We start from the raw sequence: 14415 nt of genomic DNA, 5'->3' as shown, positions 1-14415 counted from the left end.
TTTTCGTCAGTTTCGTCAGGCATATTATGTAGACTACATAAACTAAATGACGACATTGGTATTTAAAGGAGGACCAAACGTATGGTGGCTTGGCTGTAACACGGATGGTTAAAATGTTATTTATGTAAGAAATGTAGTTAATGTACATCTCCATGTAGTATTTTAATGCTAGAACTATCGATTCGTAATACGCCTGCATATTATTTCCATAGACACTAAAAGAAAGATTATTTCAGATCAGAGGATGGAACTTGGAACCTAACCTGACGTCATCACCACAAACTCTCACTGCGCATGCGCGCGCACTATAAAAAACCGGAACGCACGCTCTTCCTTCTCTGTTCCGTCTTTCTTGTGAAAGGTGAGTAGTAGTCACTTTGTGCTTTTTATTTCCCATTTTCATCTACTATTGTACACGTTTTTTAAACCACGTTCTTTACTGTTTTACTAAACTACCCACTGTGATAAAGCAATACGAATAGAAATTAAAACTAAGGATTTTGGTGTAGCTACGCGCTAACCACGTGGCTCTTTTTCGGTGCACAATGAAAACTAGACTTGTTCTGGTTTACTATTATTATATAATACTGTTTCGAGCATATGATCGTTAGTAAGATGGATAAACACGAGTTATTGTTAATCAGTTGTTTCAACGTTACATAATAACTCTTGAAGTGGGTTTTTCCAGTAGCCAGACTATCTTAGCAGCTGTATTCTGAAGTTCACTCTAGATTTGTTTGCTTTACAGTATGTGGGCTGTTGGACCATGGAGTTTTCTTATAGTGTCTACTCGGATCTTGGTGAGTTTGGATTTACTCTAGACTTTGCTTTAACATTTTTGGTAGCAATGATGACTTATCTTTTTTCCCCAGCAGATCGGCAATGTTGACCTTTTTTAAAGCAAAAAATAAGCCAAATGATCTGAGCAACCATATACCTGTGCCAAAATCTGGCGTTCATTTTAAGGAATGTCACTGATGTTTACTACTATCTCCACAGATCACACTGGAGTCAAATGGATAACCTTAAATTCATCAGACTTTGTTTCATAAGTCTTTAACACTCCAAAGCAGGTAAGAATGGGCATCTTCTTGGCACATCTGGTTGCCATTTACCAGGTGCATGTGATGACTGATCTTTTTTCCCCAGCAGATCGATAGTGTTGACACTTGCTCTAAACTTTAAGCCAATTTATCTGAAGCACCATGAGAATTGCTTCGCATACAGGGTAATGGTGCTCTTTTGTTCTAAAGTCCTTTTTTGTGTCTCCAAAACAGGCAGAATTCTGTAATTCAAGAGGACCACAACGAGTGACCCTTGATTAATGGCCACATGTGAAGGTATTTATCTTTCTGTAGGTTTATATTATTATTCTATTCAACAACTTAAATGTTGAATCTAACGGTTTCTAACCTTTTTAATTTTTTTTTCTTATCTAGGCGTATGTGCGATCCATGCTCCTGAAGGCCCTTCGGTGCCAAACCCACGTGGAGCAGTGGATGACCCACACCATGGGTTTTCTCAAAGCGGTCTAGCGTTTACCAGCCATGGGGAGGAAATGCCTTTGAGTATTGAAGTTGCTTTATTAGGACCAGCTAGTGTTCCAAGGTGTTGTTTATGAAAAGGCATTCTAGTACTTTCCATTTAACTCCTCAAAGCTGTCACTAATTGCTTGTAACTTGTTCTATGCAAGTGTAAATCTGTCTTTCAACTGGCAGTTACCTCTATTTTCCAATAAAACTTTATGAAAACTTGTTTTCTGCATCTCTTATTTGTGACTATATTATCCGCGATTCTGAATATAATGTAAACCAATCTCAACTTTCAGTAGTGTGACGTTTTATTTTTAGGGAACATTCAAATGGAGCAAAATTAAATGCATGCGTTAAATTATATGATTTGTTTCTAAAATACAGGAATTAAAAAGTCACAAGGCTTTGTTCTCCAAAGATTTACACTAGTGAATTGTACATCCACTAAACTGACATAGCTGACAATACTTGTGTAGGGCACTAAGAAAAGACCATCAAGCTACTCTTTAGACTATATTTAAACGTATAGTTTCCATGTGTTCTATCCCTATTTGATGCACAAGCAGAAAAAGCTATTTACACCCTTTGTACAAAATATACAGATGTTAGATAAGACTTCCAAGACATCCAACACTAAAAAGATTACAATAAATCCACCAGTGCTGCAATAATTCTCCTTTTGTGTCTGTAATGATCCTCAATGTAACCGCAATCTATGATCCAAATAACCTGAAAACAAACACAAGAACACTTAAAAAAAATGCCACTCTCCACAAAAAGAGCATAAACATGATTATTTTGAGAGCATGACTAAATGTTTATAAGGTCAATACTCACAAGATCATGCAAAACATGATGAAAACGTTCCAGAGAGCAATGAATATGCGAAAGTACCGCAGACTCAGCAGAAACTCTCTGATGTTGTCTCCTAAATGTAGCATAAGATTCAGATATGATCGTAAGATATTTAGGGGCAAAAATGCAGCATGCATTTGCAGTCTTTTTTTTTTTCCTAATATTTGATAGATTTCATAAAAATGCATTCCAGCTCTATGCCAAGATCGATTTTGGGTCTCTGTGGCTGTCAGCCGTCTGCTCACTTAATATTACACTGTCCCAATAATATCAAATTAACTATTATAATGCAGCGTTAGTGAATTGCTGTTACCAGTGCTGGACGATCCAGATTCATCGCCAAACCCTTGAGACTGCGTTACTCTTTTCTTTCTGCACACAGACACTGATTAAAAAGCAATCACCCAAATGAACCCTGACAGATAACAGTAGCGCTTTCACTCACAGTTTAAAGTTGAGCACAGCGCCGGCGTTCATGAGCAGAGTGCTGAAAACAGAAGAAAAAGAAAACACACTCCTGTTACACAGTGACAATAATGTACCACACATATGAACACCACGAACAACTTTCTATTTAACAATAGCGCGAGTAAATCCTGCTTTAGAATGTGACATTTACCCCAAAATTAAAAGATCTCCGATCATTTTGACTGGTTATATTTCTTTTACTGTCTATGGTTATATCCGCCTACTAGGTTCGTCTTCTTATTCTTCGATCTTTGTATGAATACAGTATGAGTCTCCGTTCATCACCGCCCCCTGACGGCAGCTGAAGGACACGACTGTTGATGCGTGCTCAAGTCTGCGAAAGGACTCTCTCACATACTGCATAAAACTGTATTGTATACAGAGTGCTTGGTAATAATTGATTACATGTACTCTGGATTACGTAATCAGATTCCATAATTGGTTAAATTCTATTTTAAAGTGTAATTTTTACAATGTTAACATTTAAGTAATAATTAACTGTATATGCACAACATGGAAAGCCATGTAATTGTAATATAAATTAATTTATGATCCATGCTTCTGAATTTGGGAGCAAAAGCACCTCTCCGTCAATTATACTATGTATGACACAAGTTACTAAACATTATTTGATGTTGGTTAATTGTCACACTGACGTGAGGGTAAACAAATAAAATATTACAAATGTAAAAAATGCATTTAACGTATTTACTTTAATTTTTAATTTTAATTAATGAATGAATAGCTCTTCCTCAACTCATAAAACCGTTGTAGTTCTTTAATTTACCCCAGTTTGAGAAACACTGGAGTATATAGCTATAAAAAGGTTATAAAAGTAACCTTAAAGTAATCCAAAAGTCGTCAGAGTACGTTACCTAAAATGAATAGTCTAGATTATATTACTGACCATGATTTTCATCATATAATTTGTAATCAGTAACAGACTAGATTTTAAAGTAATCTACCCAGCAGCCTATACTACAGTAGCACATAGTATTAAAAATAAGCTTTTTACCTATTTGATTTTATAAAAAATAGCCTATTTGATTAAAATAATACAATAATACTACTACTAATAATAACTATTATTAATGCACAGCAATTGTTCATTTTACTATTTATTATTATTATTATTATTATTATTGTTTTGTGGTTTGAGAGAAAATAAACATGACATAACTCAGAATAGTTCATGAATATGATAAACATACACAATGTAGTTAATGAATTTTATAAGGTTATTTTTCCATTCATAATCAGAGCCTGGCAGCCCCTTTATTTCTGCTACTTAATCAAGGCTATGATTGTTGAGCGCATAAAGTATCCACCATTCGACACTTTGTATTTTAAGGTTAATTAAGTGCAACATCCAGTCATTTAAAGTGTACTTTTTCTTTTTTGAATTCTGGATTCATCATAAGATGGCAGTAAACATGAGAAGTGCCAGTTATACAAGTTTTCAGTCATCGTTCAAAATAGTAAAAGCTAGGACAGGAAGGTATGAGATAAGAGCTTAAAGAGATAATGAGAGCACAGAAGAATTTTCAGCAAGAACCCACTAATCACTTTTATAATACAAAACGGAACAGAATAATACATGATGACTGAATTTGGATGCACCTTATGTTAATGCATGTGGGCTTAGCGGACTACAGCCAACAGATACACAGACACACTTCTTTGAGCTTTTAAAATTTGCAGCTGCTGTATGAATGGGGGCATACACAAATACCATATCAGATCGAGACAGGTGGAACTGGGGGAGGTGGAGGATTTCAGAGGAACACTGAAGCAAAACATTTAGATCTCCAGAAAGCATGCTCAATGGCTGCAGAATCAGCCCAGGCCAATCACCTAACCCTAACCCTAAGCTATGTAGTAAATGTTTTCTAGCAGATTGCATGTGAAGGACCAGATAACATAACAAAACCCATAGTGACCCTGCTGACAAAAAAAAATAGAAAGCCATCACAGAAATTTGAATGATTTCCACTATAAATACCAATTAAATATACCATTACAAACATTACACACCATTAACTATTAACCATTAAAACCAGTAAATTATGGTTTCCTGTAGTGTGTTGTAGGACATATTGCATTAGGATTTAGTAACTTTAACAAACGCCATGAATAGAAGGTGCCATTACAGTTTCCATTGAAACAATAAAATTTTCATCATAACTTGTAAAACCATTACAAATTGTAATCACCTTATAGGCTTCTTCATTTACTCTATTTTCTAACTCGATAGCTCTAAAATGAACCCGTTGTATAATCGCTGCTGTCTCTTTATGAATGAATGGAATATTCAAGTCAGACAGTGCAGAGTAATAAACAGCAGTGGATGCTCAGACCTGGGATAGTGGCTACATGCTGTGTACAGTGAGAGAGACGGACAAAGGTAACCTGATGTAACGGGGTTTTTTTTCCCTTTTAGCTTTTCCCAACCGCCTTTATCTTCACGTTTTTTTGCTTGCCTTCACGAGTCACGACTCCTTCGCGTCAGTTTTGGTCTCTTATCAGGGTTGCCAGGTTTTCACAAAAAAGACCCCACCCAATCAGTACTCAAAACTTGCTCAAAACTAGCCCAGTCGCTTTCGAGGGGAGTCCCCTCAAGGAATAAAATACATGTGTTTTCAGGAGCAAAATATCACGTCATTGAGTCGTTTTTCAACCCGCCGACATGAAAAACAACTGTGTTAAAGAAGCTCAATTCCCAATTCTTATAAGCAAAAGTAGATTGCATTAGAGCTGCCCTTTGTTGGCCGTCAACGTCACTTTTTATCTGACACTTATTTGATGATGAACCAGCCAGGCCAGCCGTGTTGGACTTCTCCAGAACATCCAGATGGCCAGTCCGCCCCTGCTAATGGCCAAATGATTAGAGAGTTGGACTTGTATCCCGAAAGTTGCAGATTAAAGTCTTAGGTCTGGTAGGAATTGCTGGTGAGGGAAGTGAATATACATCGCTCTCTTCTACTTTCAATACAATCACTCCACGGGCACCGCAGCAATATGGCTGCCCACTGCTTCATGTGTGTGTTCACTGCTGTGTGTGTGCACTTAGATGGGTTAAATGCACAGCAAAAATTCAGAGTACGGGTCACCATACTTGGCCACAAGTAACTTCCGAGATTCCTGCTTTTAAGTTAATATTTAGACCTCAAAGCCACTAGAAAGCAAGTCTGCAACCTTTAGCCGAAAAAGTGTAATGGTTAATGCTAACGCTTCTGGTCTGGCAAAGGAAACCAGAGGCCATATTTTATTTGTATATTTTTGAATGGATGTCAGTGGGAGAGAGGCTTCACTATGCTGTCTGTATAAACAGCTTTTTATAGGATAGGGTTTATCATTTAATGAATCGAAGCTTGTCGGCTAATCTTCGACATGTCTTACACTAAACAATACTTTAGGATTGAACTATTTTCACTCATTTTATTTAGTTTACGGCATTTCTCATTCATTCAGTAATGGCATCAGATAGTATCATGGGAATTTGACCACAGGAAAACAACAAACAAACAAAAACCCTGGTATAGCCATGGTATACTGTATGTTATACTACATTCATATCAACTATCATATAGTAGTATAATGGTACTATGGCATAAGCCTGTTTAAAAAGTGGTACTACATGAATGATCCACTTAGGCTACATGGCAGCAGTCCATATGAATAGGATGTTTTGTAAGTGAAGTGTTTAATTAATCCTTTTAGGTCACGACTATTTATGCAATGACAATTAAACAAATCCATCTGGATCTGTTCTTGGCGATCGGATAAGCTCGACTGATGATACTGAGCGCGTTTCGCGGTCATCCAGTAAGCGGCAGTATCTCATCCGCGTCAGATCTGTGTGATGATTTCGTCTCAGTAGTGCGCCTGAGCTCGTGCTGTTTATTAATAGGCATCTGCATGTGAGCGGAGCTTTTTACTCGTGCGCACGGCGAGCCTCTTGAAGATCTGTTCACGCGGAAGGGTCAGAACATCATGGAGGTGCTGGATGTCCTAAATCTGGGCGAAATTGCCCATTATTTCTCGAAAATGGCGATGTTTCCAGTTTTTGATGTCGCTTATTATATAGTGTCAATACTCTACCTCAAATATGAACCAGGTAAGTAGAATCGTTCTTTAGGGATAACTGAAGAATACTGCACTTGAGCTTTATTTGGGTTAAATTTAAATGACTGGCATTTATTTATTTAGTTATTATTCTTTGCATTTGCTCGCTGATCAATGCATTTAATAGCTACTGCGTTAAATATGAAATTATTAAATCTCAAGCTTTAAAATAATTATTGTTTTCATCAAGTGTCATGCAATTTAGTTCACTGTCACATGGCATTGTTTTTGCAATAGTAGCCTATGCTGATCATTCCTATAGCCTACGTGCGTATTTTAATATTTTATGTCTCTGTGTAGCATTCAGCATTTTCTTTCTTTTTGGGGGTGGGACGAGTTGTCCCACTCTTGAAGACCCTCCTCGAAACACGATAGAGTAGTTGCACATTCCAATGAGAGTCTCTTTGCAATAAATAGAAGCGCCCTAAATAGAAAGCAGCAGAGGAAAGGACAAAACGAAGCCCAGTGAATTTGTTAAGCAAATTTATGTAGCTTACGACTTGCTTCCTTTCAACGAGTTATATTTGAACCATGCATAAACAAATTGTATTTCAGAATCAAACCATAGATTTTTGTATTGCATTACATTGTATATACCATATAATCCTACTTTTAAATGTATTAGTAGTAGTATTTATTTATTTATATATATTTTTGCCTAAATCACTTTTTATAAATGATAATTACAGTGTTTATTTTGTTATGTTAAAAAGAAGGAGCTTTTTGACATTAAAATGATGAGAAGGTATTATTTGCATTGCACTTGGGGTCATGAAATATTCTGGCATTATGGCAATGAGGATCAGATTTTATTTGATTTATACTTTGATTATTATTATGTTGGCATTACAGTAATTAAAACACTTGTCTGGCAATGTAATGCATGAATTGGGGGTCAAATGTTCTTAACTATTATTGTAACCATACAAAATAAAATAAAATATATAATCAACATTTACTTAATGCAAAATGTAAAATTTAATGTATTTGATGTAATGTATATTGAATTAAATGAAAACTAAAGTTGTCCATTAGTGGTCATTCAGTTTTATAGATTTAAGCGGTTTTATTTGGTCTGATGAGAACAGAATATGAGTTGATGCTGTCACTTAAAATTGCATCAGGATTTCAGATATACCAGAGCAAAGATATATAACTATTCATGACATTATACCATAATACCATTCACAAACTTGTGATAAATCGTATTGATGTTGAAAAATGTGATATAAATATCCACCACTTCGTCCAAACATTAGCCAGTTGCTCGCTGCAGTTCATCCTGTCAGCTGTTTGTGCGGGCTGCAGTTTGAGACCAACGAGAAGCTTTAGGCTTCTGTTTATTTTTAGGCCACATTTGAGAGGATCGTTTTTCATTCAAAATGCCTGTTGGGTGCGTAGCGACCCAAGCTACACCTGTTCTTTAAGATGTGTTCATCCCTGGAGATTTGTGGACCTCATGTGGTCCTCCTAACACTGCTTTAGAGCGTGTTTTTGATGTTCACTGTAAGAAAAGTGTCTGTGTGTGTGTGTGTGTGTGTGTATTTATATCATTTGAACGGCTAAAGTAAATGCAATTGTAAAGCTTGTTATTTAATGGCTAATTCCCCTTACTACTGTATATATTGTGAAAAACCGTTCCAATGGGATATTTCATGTAATTTTACAGTATGATACTGTTAATTTTACTTTTTTGTATAGTTCTCGCCATTTACAGTAAAAACAAAAAACAAAACATAAATTCCCAGAATTCTCTGCAACTATGTTACTTCTTAGTTTTTGTCTTATCTGCTATATTCAATAGGGTTATTTTCCATTTAATGTGCCGTGTGTTACTGTAATGTTGTTTTATGTTTCAGTATGACACTGTGTGCATTTTATTTATTATTATTACTTCAGCTTGTAGAGAAACTTGTGATCATCTTCGATCCCTCATGTGGCTTTCTCTTAACTACCTGGTGTTTAAAGATGGTTGTCAGTACATTATAAAGTTCAATCTGAAAACGTTAAATGTTAGTACCGTATTTTCATAGTAAAATGTGGTATGAATTAATGGGAATGTCAAATTCTGGAAACTACAGCTGCCTTTTTTTCTCCCCACCCTCCAAAAAGTATCATAAGTGCAGATTGGAGAAGTTCAGTAAAGTATTTTCATAATAATTCATTCGGTTTTTAGGTTTAGCTAACTGCCTAGTGGAGAGGAATATTTTTAGTAAATAACAATATAAACTGTGGCCGATCACTTAGTAAACAAGTCACATAGACCACTTTTATGAAGTATTTATTTTTGTGAATTTTGTGAATTTTTTTTGAGAAATTTGCATTTTTCAATTATAATCATGGGACGTTCAGATTTTTGGAACTCGTTATATATGTAAAGGTTAAGGGTTTAAAGTGAAGGTGTTCTGTGTTGGTCTGTGTGTGGATCAGGTGCTGTGGAAGTGTCCCGTAAAAGCCCAGTGGCCTCATGGCTTTGTGCAATGCTCTACTGCTTTGGAAGCTACATACTAGCAGACATCATGCTTGGTGTGTCTCCCATCGACTATTTCCATAACAACAGTCACATCCTCCTGGCTTCAGCTGTGTGGTGAGGATTTTTAACTGGACCAGCGCTTTGTACACTCTGCATATAACACTTCAGAGATCACTTTAAGACAGATCTTTAAGATAAAATCTGAAAATTGTGTTTTTGTTTGTAACATGATCATTTCAACTGTTTTTTGATAACAACTTTATTCATTTCTTGATCTGAATACATCCGATATTTCCACAGTTACCGCGTCTTAATTGCTTACAAGTAACAGTTCTACAGACTAATATCTGTACCTTTATTAAATCATCTTCTTCCAATAGCATGACAAACTTGTGTGAGGATCTTTTATTGTATCTTTTTATGAGTGTGTTTTTTTCACTCTTTTTTTCAGGTACCTGGTTTTCTTCTGCCCTCTTAACCTGTTTTACAAATGTGTGGCGTTTCTGCCTGTGAAACTTGTGCTAGTTGCAATGAAAGAAGTGGTCCGCACACGTAAAATCGCTGCTGGAGTTCATCACGCTCAACATGCGTATCACCACGGCTGGCTGATCATGGTCATTACCGGGTATGTTAAGGGTAAGTACATATCTTATATCTCCAGAGGGATTTATTTTAGGGGTCATGTAACGCTTTCATAAGACCCTTTAAAACACTTGTTCAGGAGATCTCTGCTGCTCTGTTAAAATCCACAGGGTCAGGGGTCGCTCTCATGTCCAATTTCGAGCAGCTGTTGCGAGGAGTCTGGAAGCCAGAGACCAATGAAGTGCTCAAAATGTCATTGTGAGTGGAAAACCTTTACACAAGCAGAAGCAGGATTTTGGAGAGCCATGTCTTTTCCATTGGACAGCTGCATAAATATGTCTATGTTAAGATTGTCTTAAGAACTAGTTTGACCAGAGTTTAGTCTTACTTTTCTGATTCAAACTGGACCTGTCTACCTCTTTTATAACTGACTTTGAAAAAAATAAAAATAATAAAATAAAGTTTGAAAAACTGTCCGTTTAAATTCCAGATAGAACCAAAACCTTCCATATGACTCATGTGTTTCATTCAAAGTCTTCTGAAGCTGTTCGTGTTTCAGACTAATGACTTTTATAAATGTTTAGAATGCAATTCTTGTATTTTTCAGCCCTACCAAGGCCAGTCTGTATGGAGCCATTCTGTTCACCCTTCAGGAGGCTCAGTTGCTCCCTGTGTCTAAAAGCACGCTCATCTGCTTCTTTACACTCTTCATGGCCACAACCAAGGTAATAATAAGCTTGTTTAAGAGTCCTTTCAGCTCATTTAATAAGTCGAAATAAAAGGAAGGGTATAAATAACAGTAAACACAAATGTAACTCAGTGTTTTCGTTTAAAAAGGGAATCAGTCTGAATTTGTTCATTGACTGAATGCCCATAAATTGTCAAGGCAAAAATGTTCATGATACTTAAAATGAAGTGAGCCCTGCTTTGCAAAATTAGCTTTCTTCAGATGGAAAGCCTGCCAAGATACATGGAGAGTAGTTTTATCTCAATGAATCTCAAATAATAACTGTATACGGACAAAAGCATTGGGACACACCTCTTAAATTATTTAATTTAAGTGTTTCAGGAGGATGCAATACCACAGGTGTATAAAATGAAGTACCTATGCATTTACAAGCAACTGTAAATACACACTCTAAAAAAAATGCTGGGTTAAAATCAACCCAGTTTGGGTTATTTGGCAACCCAGTGCTGGGTAAATGTTGGACAGAACACATGCTGGGTTATTTGACCGGGCCGGTTGGGTTAAATGTTTTTACCCAACATGCTGGGTTGTTTTATTTAAGTCAACTATTATTCATAATTGTCTGTGCATTTAGAATACAATGCCAACAAAGTGTTGCCACCTTGTGGACAAATGTAGGCTACTATTGCAAAAAAAATGAAAATAAAATAATAATAATAATCAATGTGCGAACACAGCGTACAGGAAAATCACACTGCACACTAAAAGTATGTGTGTGAAATCTGTGGCACTCAGACCATAAACCCCAGTACACCTTTCGACTTAGCAGCCCAATAGCAGTGGCCAATAACAATGCCCAGTTTTACTTTTGCACAGGCAATCAAAAATAAACTATTCGGAAAAGGTTATAGCAGAGACATTTCTTGACACTTCATTACTCAATTTATTATTCCTTATCCAGGTGTTTATGACGGCCCGTCACTCTCACGGATCACCCTTCGCCCTCATCGAGTCCTGGCTGTGCCACCTGCTCTTCGGTTCACCCCTCGGTTCTGAAGATGACCATGATCACCACCACTCCGCACCAGCTGCTGCCTCTACGCCCTTCTCGCCCTCCAAAACCAAGGAGGAACTGAGTGAAGGAACCCGCAAGAGGAAGCCCAAGAAAGCCGAGTAGAGTTACAACACACAAAATCATCAACCCAACCTGTGATATGACAGAGCGGCCCGGCTCTGATTGAGAAAGGAGGGAATTTGATCTTAAACCAATGCAAGTTTCTCTTTCAGTGGTGCTTTTGTTGACAGACATGCCAAATAGGGATTCTGTAAATAGCTTCCCCCCTCTTTACTAACATCTATGTCTTTATTTTCGTAATGTTTTCCATCCTTCAAGCCCCATTCTCTCCATGCATCTGATGATGTGCAGTGTGTCATGAACAGGTGAATGAAAGAAAGGCAGTGTGATGAGAACCTGCCTCTATCCATTTGTGTCATACTTCACTGAAGGGTCCATCCAAATAATCTGATGAGACTCGTTGTCCACCGCTGGTTGACCCGACTGTCACAGAACATTGCTGCTTTTCAAATCCAGTCGAACTGGGGGAAAAACAATATATTTTCAAAAAAATAAATTAAAATAAATTATTTTTCGGCCAAAATCAGTTGTTTCAATTTTTTCCAAATGTTGTGTTTTCAGTGATATGGAGACAAATAGCCTACTATATATTATAATATACTTAAATTCATGGATGAATCCACACTGTGGATAAATTGTAAGTTTATTTGAATTATGTTATGAATTATGTTTACCATTTGGGAAAAAAAAAGAAGAAAAAAAAGGAAATAGTAAACTTTCGTGATGGGTACTTTTTCCTATGTCCTCAAACTTTTTTTTTTTTTTTTTTTAGTAATATAAGGTAAAGTGCCTCTATTTTGGGTTATTATGAAAGGTTCATATTTTGGTTTTGGGAGTCCCCAACAACAGGTTGTCATGCATGCAAGGTCAAAAAACACTTTAATCGTCTTATAATTTCCATTTATGTTTACATTATTTGCTCAACGACTCCCAAACGATTCGTTAAACGATTCATTTCCCCAAACTCCTCCTTTGCGTGACGCTGATCCGCGGTGATTGGTCGATTGGTCTCATTATATTTTCATCATGCATGAAGGGTTTGTGAGTGGCGCTTCTTTGTCTCTGTGTCCTTTGTGTACTACAAGCGTCACAGTGGAAACAGCTATTTTACCGCTCCAATATCGGCACCTAGTGGCGAAGAGTGAATTATACTTTTCATTCAGACCATCGCGAAAAGACCAACACGTGGGCGAGCAATATGCTAATGTAACGGAAACGGCTTGGGATTTGTTTTAAAAACGACTCGTTTCGATGATTCAGAGTCGACTCTTTCTTTTGAGAGACATTAACTTTATACACGGTGCACTTTCAGATTTAAAACTGCAGGATGTTTGCATTCATTAGAGCTGTGTTACACACTTCATGAAAGGTAATTTTCAAAAATACATAATAGTGGCCCTTTAATAAAACCATCAAGGTGGACATCACTTCCACAAGAGAGTATTTTTGATCATTACATAATCAATCATTATATGATTAATCAAAAACAAACACTTCTCACCTCGCCAGCAGATGGCATAAAAAAACCCCAGAGTCGAATCATAGTTATTTACAGCGTTTCAGGATATGATTCAATGTTTCACAACAGAGAGTTCTTCACTCTTTTTCATGTACACTATGATTTAGATTTAGACGCAGACAGACAGACAGATAGACGGATAGATAGATAGATAGATAGATAGATAGATAGATAGATAGATAGATAGATAGATAGATAGATAGATAGATAGATAGATAGATAGAGCAGTGGCGGATACAGAACGTCATTAATAGGTGGGCCCGGTCAATATACGGAGGGGCCTCGGGTTTTTTAATCTTATACACCTGATTCCCGGGTTCCCTATTATAGAGCTTTCACACTGCGCGCGGATGCGGTCCGGCGATCCGTTCCATGCGCGGTGCAGTGCAGAGATCGTTTCCGCACCGAATCTATTTCTGATGTGCTGCACGCGCTGAATTAAAGTTACAAATGGTCAAAATGAACACAGATTGACATGAAAATATAATAATCTCCCCATAAATGCGTTTAATTAAATAAAATGTAGTAATCTCACCATAAATGCCTTTCATTTAATTATGCTCTTTTACACAGTCATCTTTTTTTTACTTTAGGACCGGGGTAAAGCAACGAAAAATAAAATTTACTTCAACAAGGCGACATAATGAACAACTCTCGTCTCATTTATGGTGGAGGTGAAAAAACAATTTCTTTGTGACATGCAATATTTAAGCAAGCATTGTATTAAAACTTAAATGCAAAAGGAAAGGCATGATAGTCGGCTGTTTTTGTCAGTCTTAAGTTTTAATTTGAAATGTTTGCGATTTTAATATGATTTATACATGGACGCAAAGAGAATCGCAATGCTGAAAAAACTTTTTTTTTTTTTTTATTACTTTTTTAAATAAAAGTTTCTGATAACTTCTGGATTTTAAATACAAATAGTGAGTATGTGTTTGTGGTAGCCTACAGTCGTGGATCAGTCACGCACTGCACACACGGAGTAGCCTATGTGTGTTTCACAGTGTAATAACAGTGGCGTTACGCCATACGCCACTT

The 14415-nt window shown here is 36.7% G+C and overlaps 2 protein-coding genes, 1 long non-coding RNA gene and 2 other non-coding genes across 5 annotated transcripts; 4 read left to right on the top strand and 1 right to left on the bottom strand.

Annotated features, from left to right (window-relative positions):
- The first annotated feature begins 340 nt into the window (after positions 1 to 340).
- LOC127968101 (uncharacterized) lies at positions 341 to 1755 on the top strand. The gene is made up of 5 exons (XR_008155890.1): positions 341 to 361; positions 749 to 800; positions 1000 to 1073; positions 1278 to 1340; positions 1440 to 1755. It is a non-coding gene; the product is annotated as an uncharacterized LOC127968101 (long non-coding RNA).
- On the top strand, positions 838 to 934 carry LOC127968674 (small nucleolar SNORD12/SNORD106). Its single transcript, XR_008156048.1, has one exon. It is a non-coding gene; the product is annotated as a small nucleolar SNORD12/SNORD106 (small nucleolar RNA).
- On the top strand, positions 1115 to 1208 carry LOC127968673 (small nucleolar SNORD12/SNORD106). Its single transcript, XR_008156047.1, has one exon. It is a non-coding gene; the product is annotated as a small nucleolar SNORD12/SNORD106 (small nucleolar RNA).
- Positions 1756 to 1822: 67 nt separating the features above from the next.
- Positions 1823 to 3128, bottom strand: LOC127968100 (small integral membrane protein 7). Its single transcript, XM_052568997.1, has 5 exons — positions 3007 to 3128; positions 2833 to 2874; positions 2701 to 2759; positions 2370 to 2460; positions 1823 to 2261 (listed from the first exon to the last, which is right to left on the bottom strand). The coding sequence occupies exons 1-5, from the start codon at positions 3030 to 3032 to the stop codon at positions 2246 to 2248; spliced, it is 234 nt and encodes a 77-aa protein (XP_052424957.1). The 5' UTR covers positions 3033 to 3128; the 3' UTR covers positions 1823 to 2245.
- A 3627-nt stretch (positions 3129 to 6755) lies between these two features.
- On the top strand, positions 6756 to 12381 carry LOC127968096 (trimeric intracellular cation channel type A). Its single transcript, XM_052568992.1, has 6 exons — positions 6756 to 6972; positions 9411 to 9567; positions 9905 to 10089; positions 10206 to 10293; positions 10643 to 10760; positions 11685 to 12381. The coding sequence occupies exons 1-6, from the start codon at positions 6849 to 6851 to the stop codon at positions 11898 to 11900; spliced, it is 888 nt and encodes a 295-aa protein (XP_052424952.1). The 5' UTR covers positions 6756 to 6848; the 3' UTR covers positions 11901 to 12381.
- Positions 12382 to 14415: the final 2034 nt, after the last annotated feature.

This window comes from Carassius gibelio, chromosome B11 (genome assembly GCF_023724105.1).
Source record: "Carassius gibelio isolate Cgi1373 ecotype wild population from Czech Republic chromosome B11, carGib1.2-hapl.c, whole genome shotgun sequence".
Lineage (NCBI taxonomy): Eukaryota > Metazoa > Chordata > Actinopteri > Cypriniformes > Cyprinidae > Carassius > Carassius gibelio.
The sequence above is the reverse complement of the archived record's forward strand: the minus strand, read 5'-3'. Positions and strand labels throughout refer to the sequence as shown.

Excerpts from the sequence above, each read along its gene's own strand:
- LOC127968096 (XM_052568992.1), top strand. The coding sequence starts at position 6,849 with ATGGAGGTGCTGGATGTCCTAAATCTGGGCGAAATTGCCCATTATTTC. Across the intron at positions 9,568-9,904 it reads CTCCTGGCTTCAGCTGTGTG|GTACCTGGTTTTCTTCTGCC; the intron begins GTGAGGATTTTT and ends TCTTTTTTTCAG. Across the intron at positions 10,761-11,684 it reads TCTTCATGGCCACAACCAAG|GTGTTTATGACGGCCCGTCA; the intron begins GTAATAATAAGC and ends TTCCTTATCCAG.
- LOC127968100 (XM_052568997.1), bottom strand. The coding sequence starts at position 3,032 with ATGATCGGAGATCTTTTAATTTTGGG. Across the intron at positions 2,760-2,832 it reads GCTGTGCTCAACTTTAAACT|AAAGAAAAGAGTAACGCAGT; the intron begins GTGAGTGAAAGC and ends GTCTGTGTGCAG. Across the intron at positions 2,461-2,700 it reads ATCTGGATCGTCCAGCACTG|GAGACAACATCAGAGAGTTT; the intron begins GTAACAGCAATT and ends TGCTACATTTAG.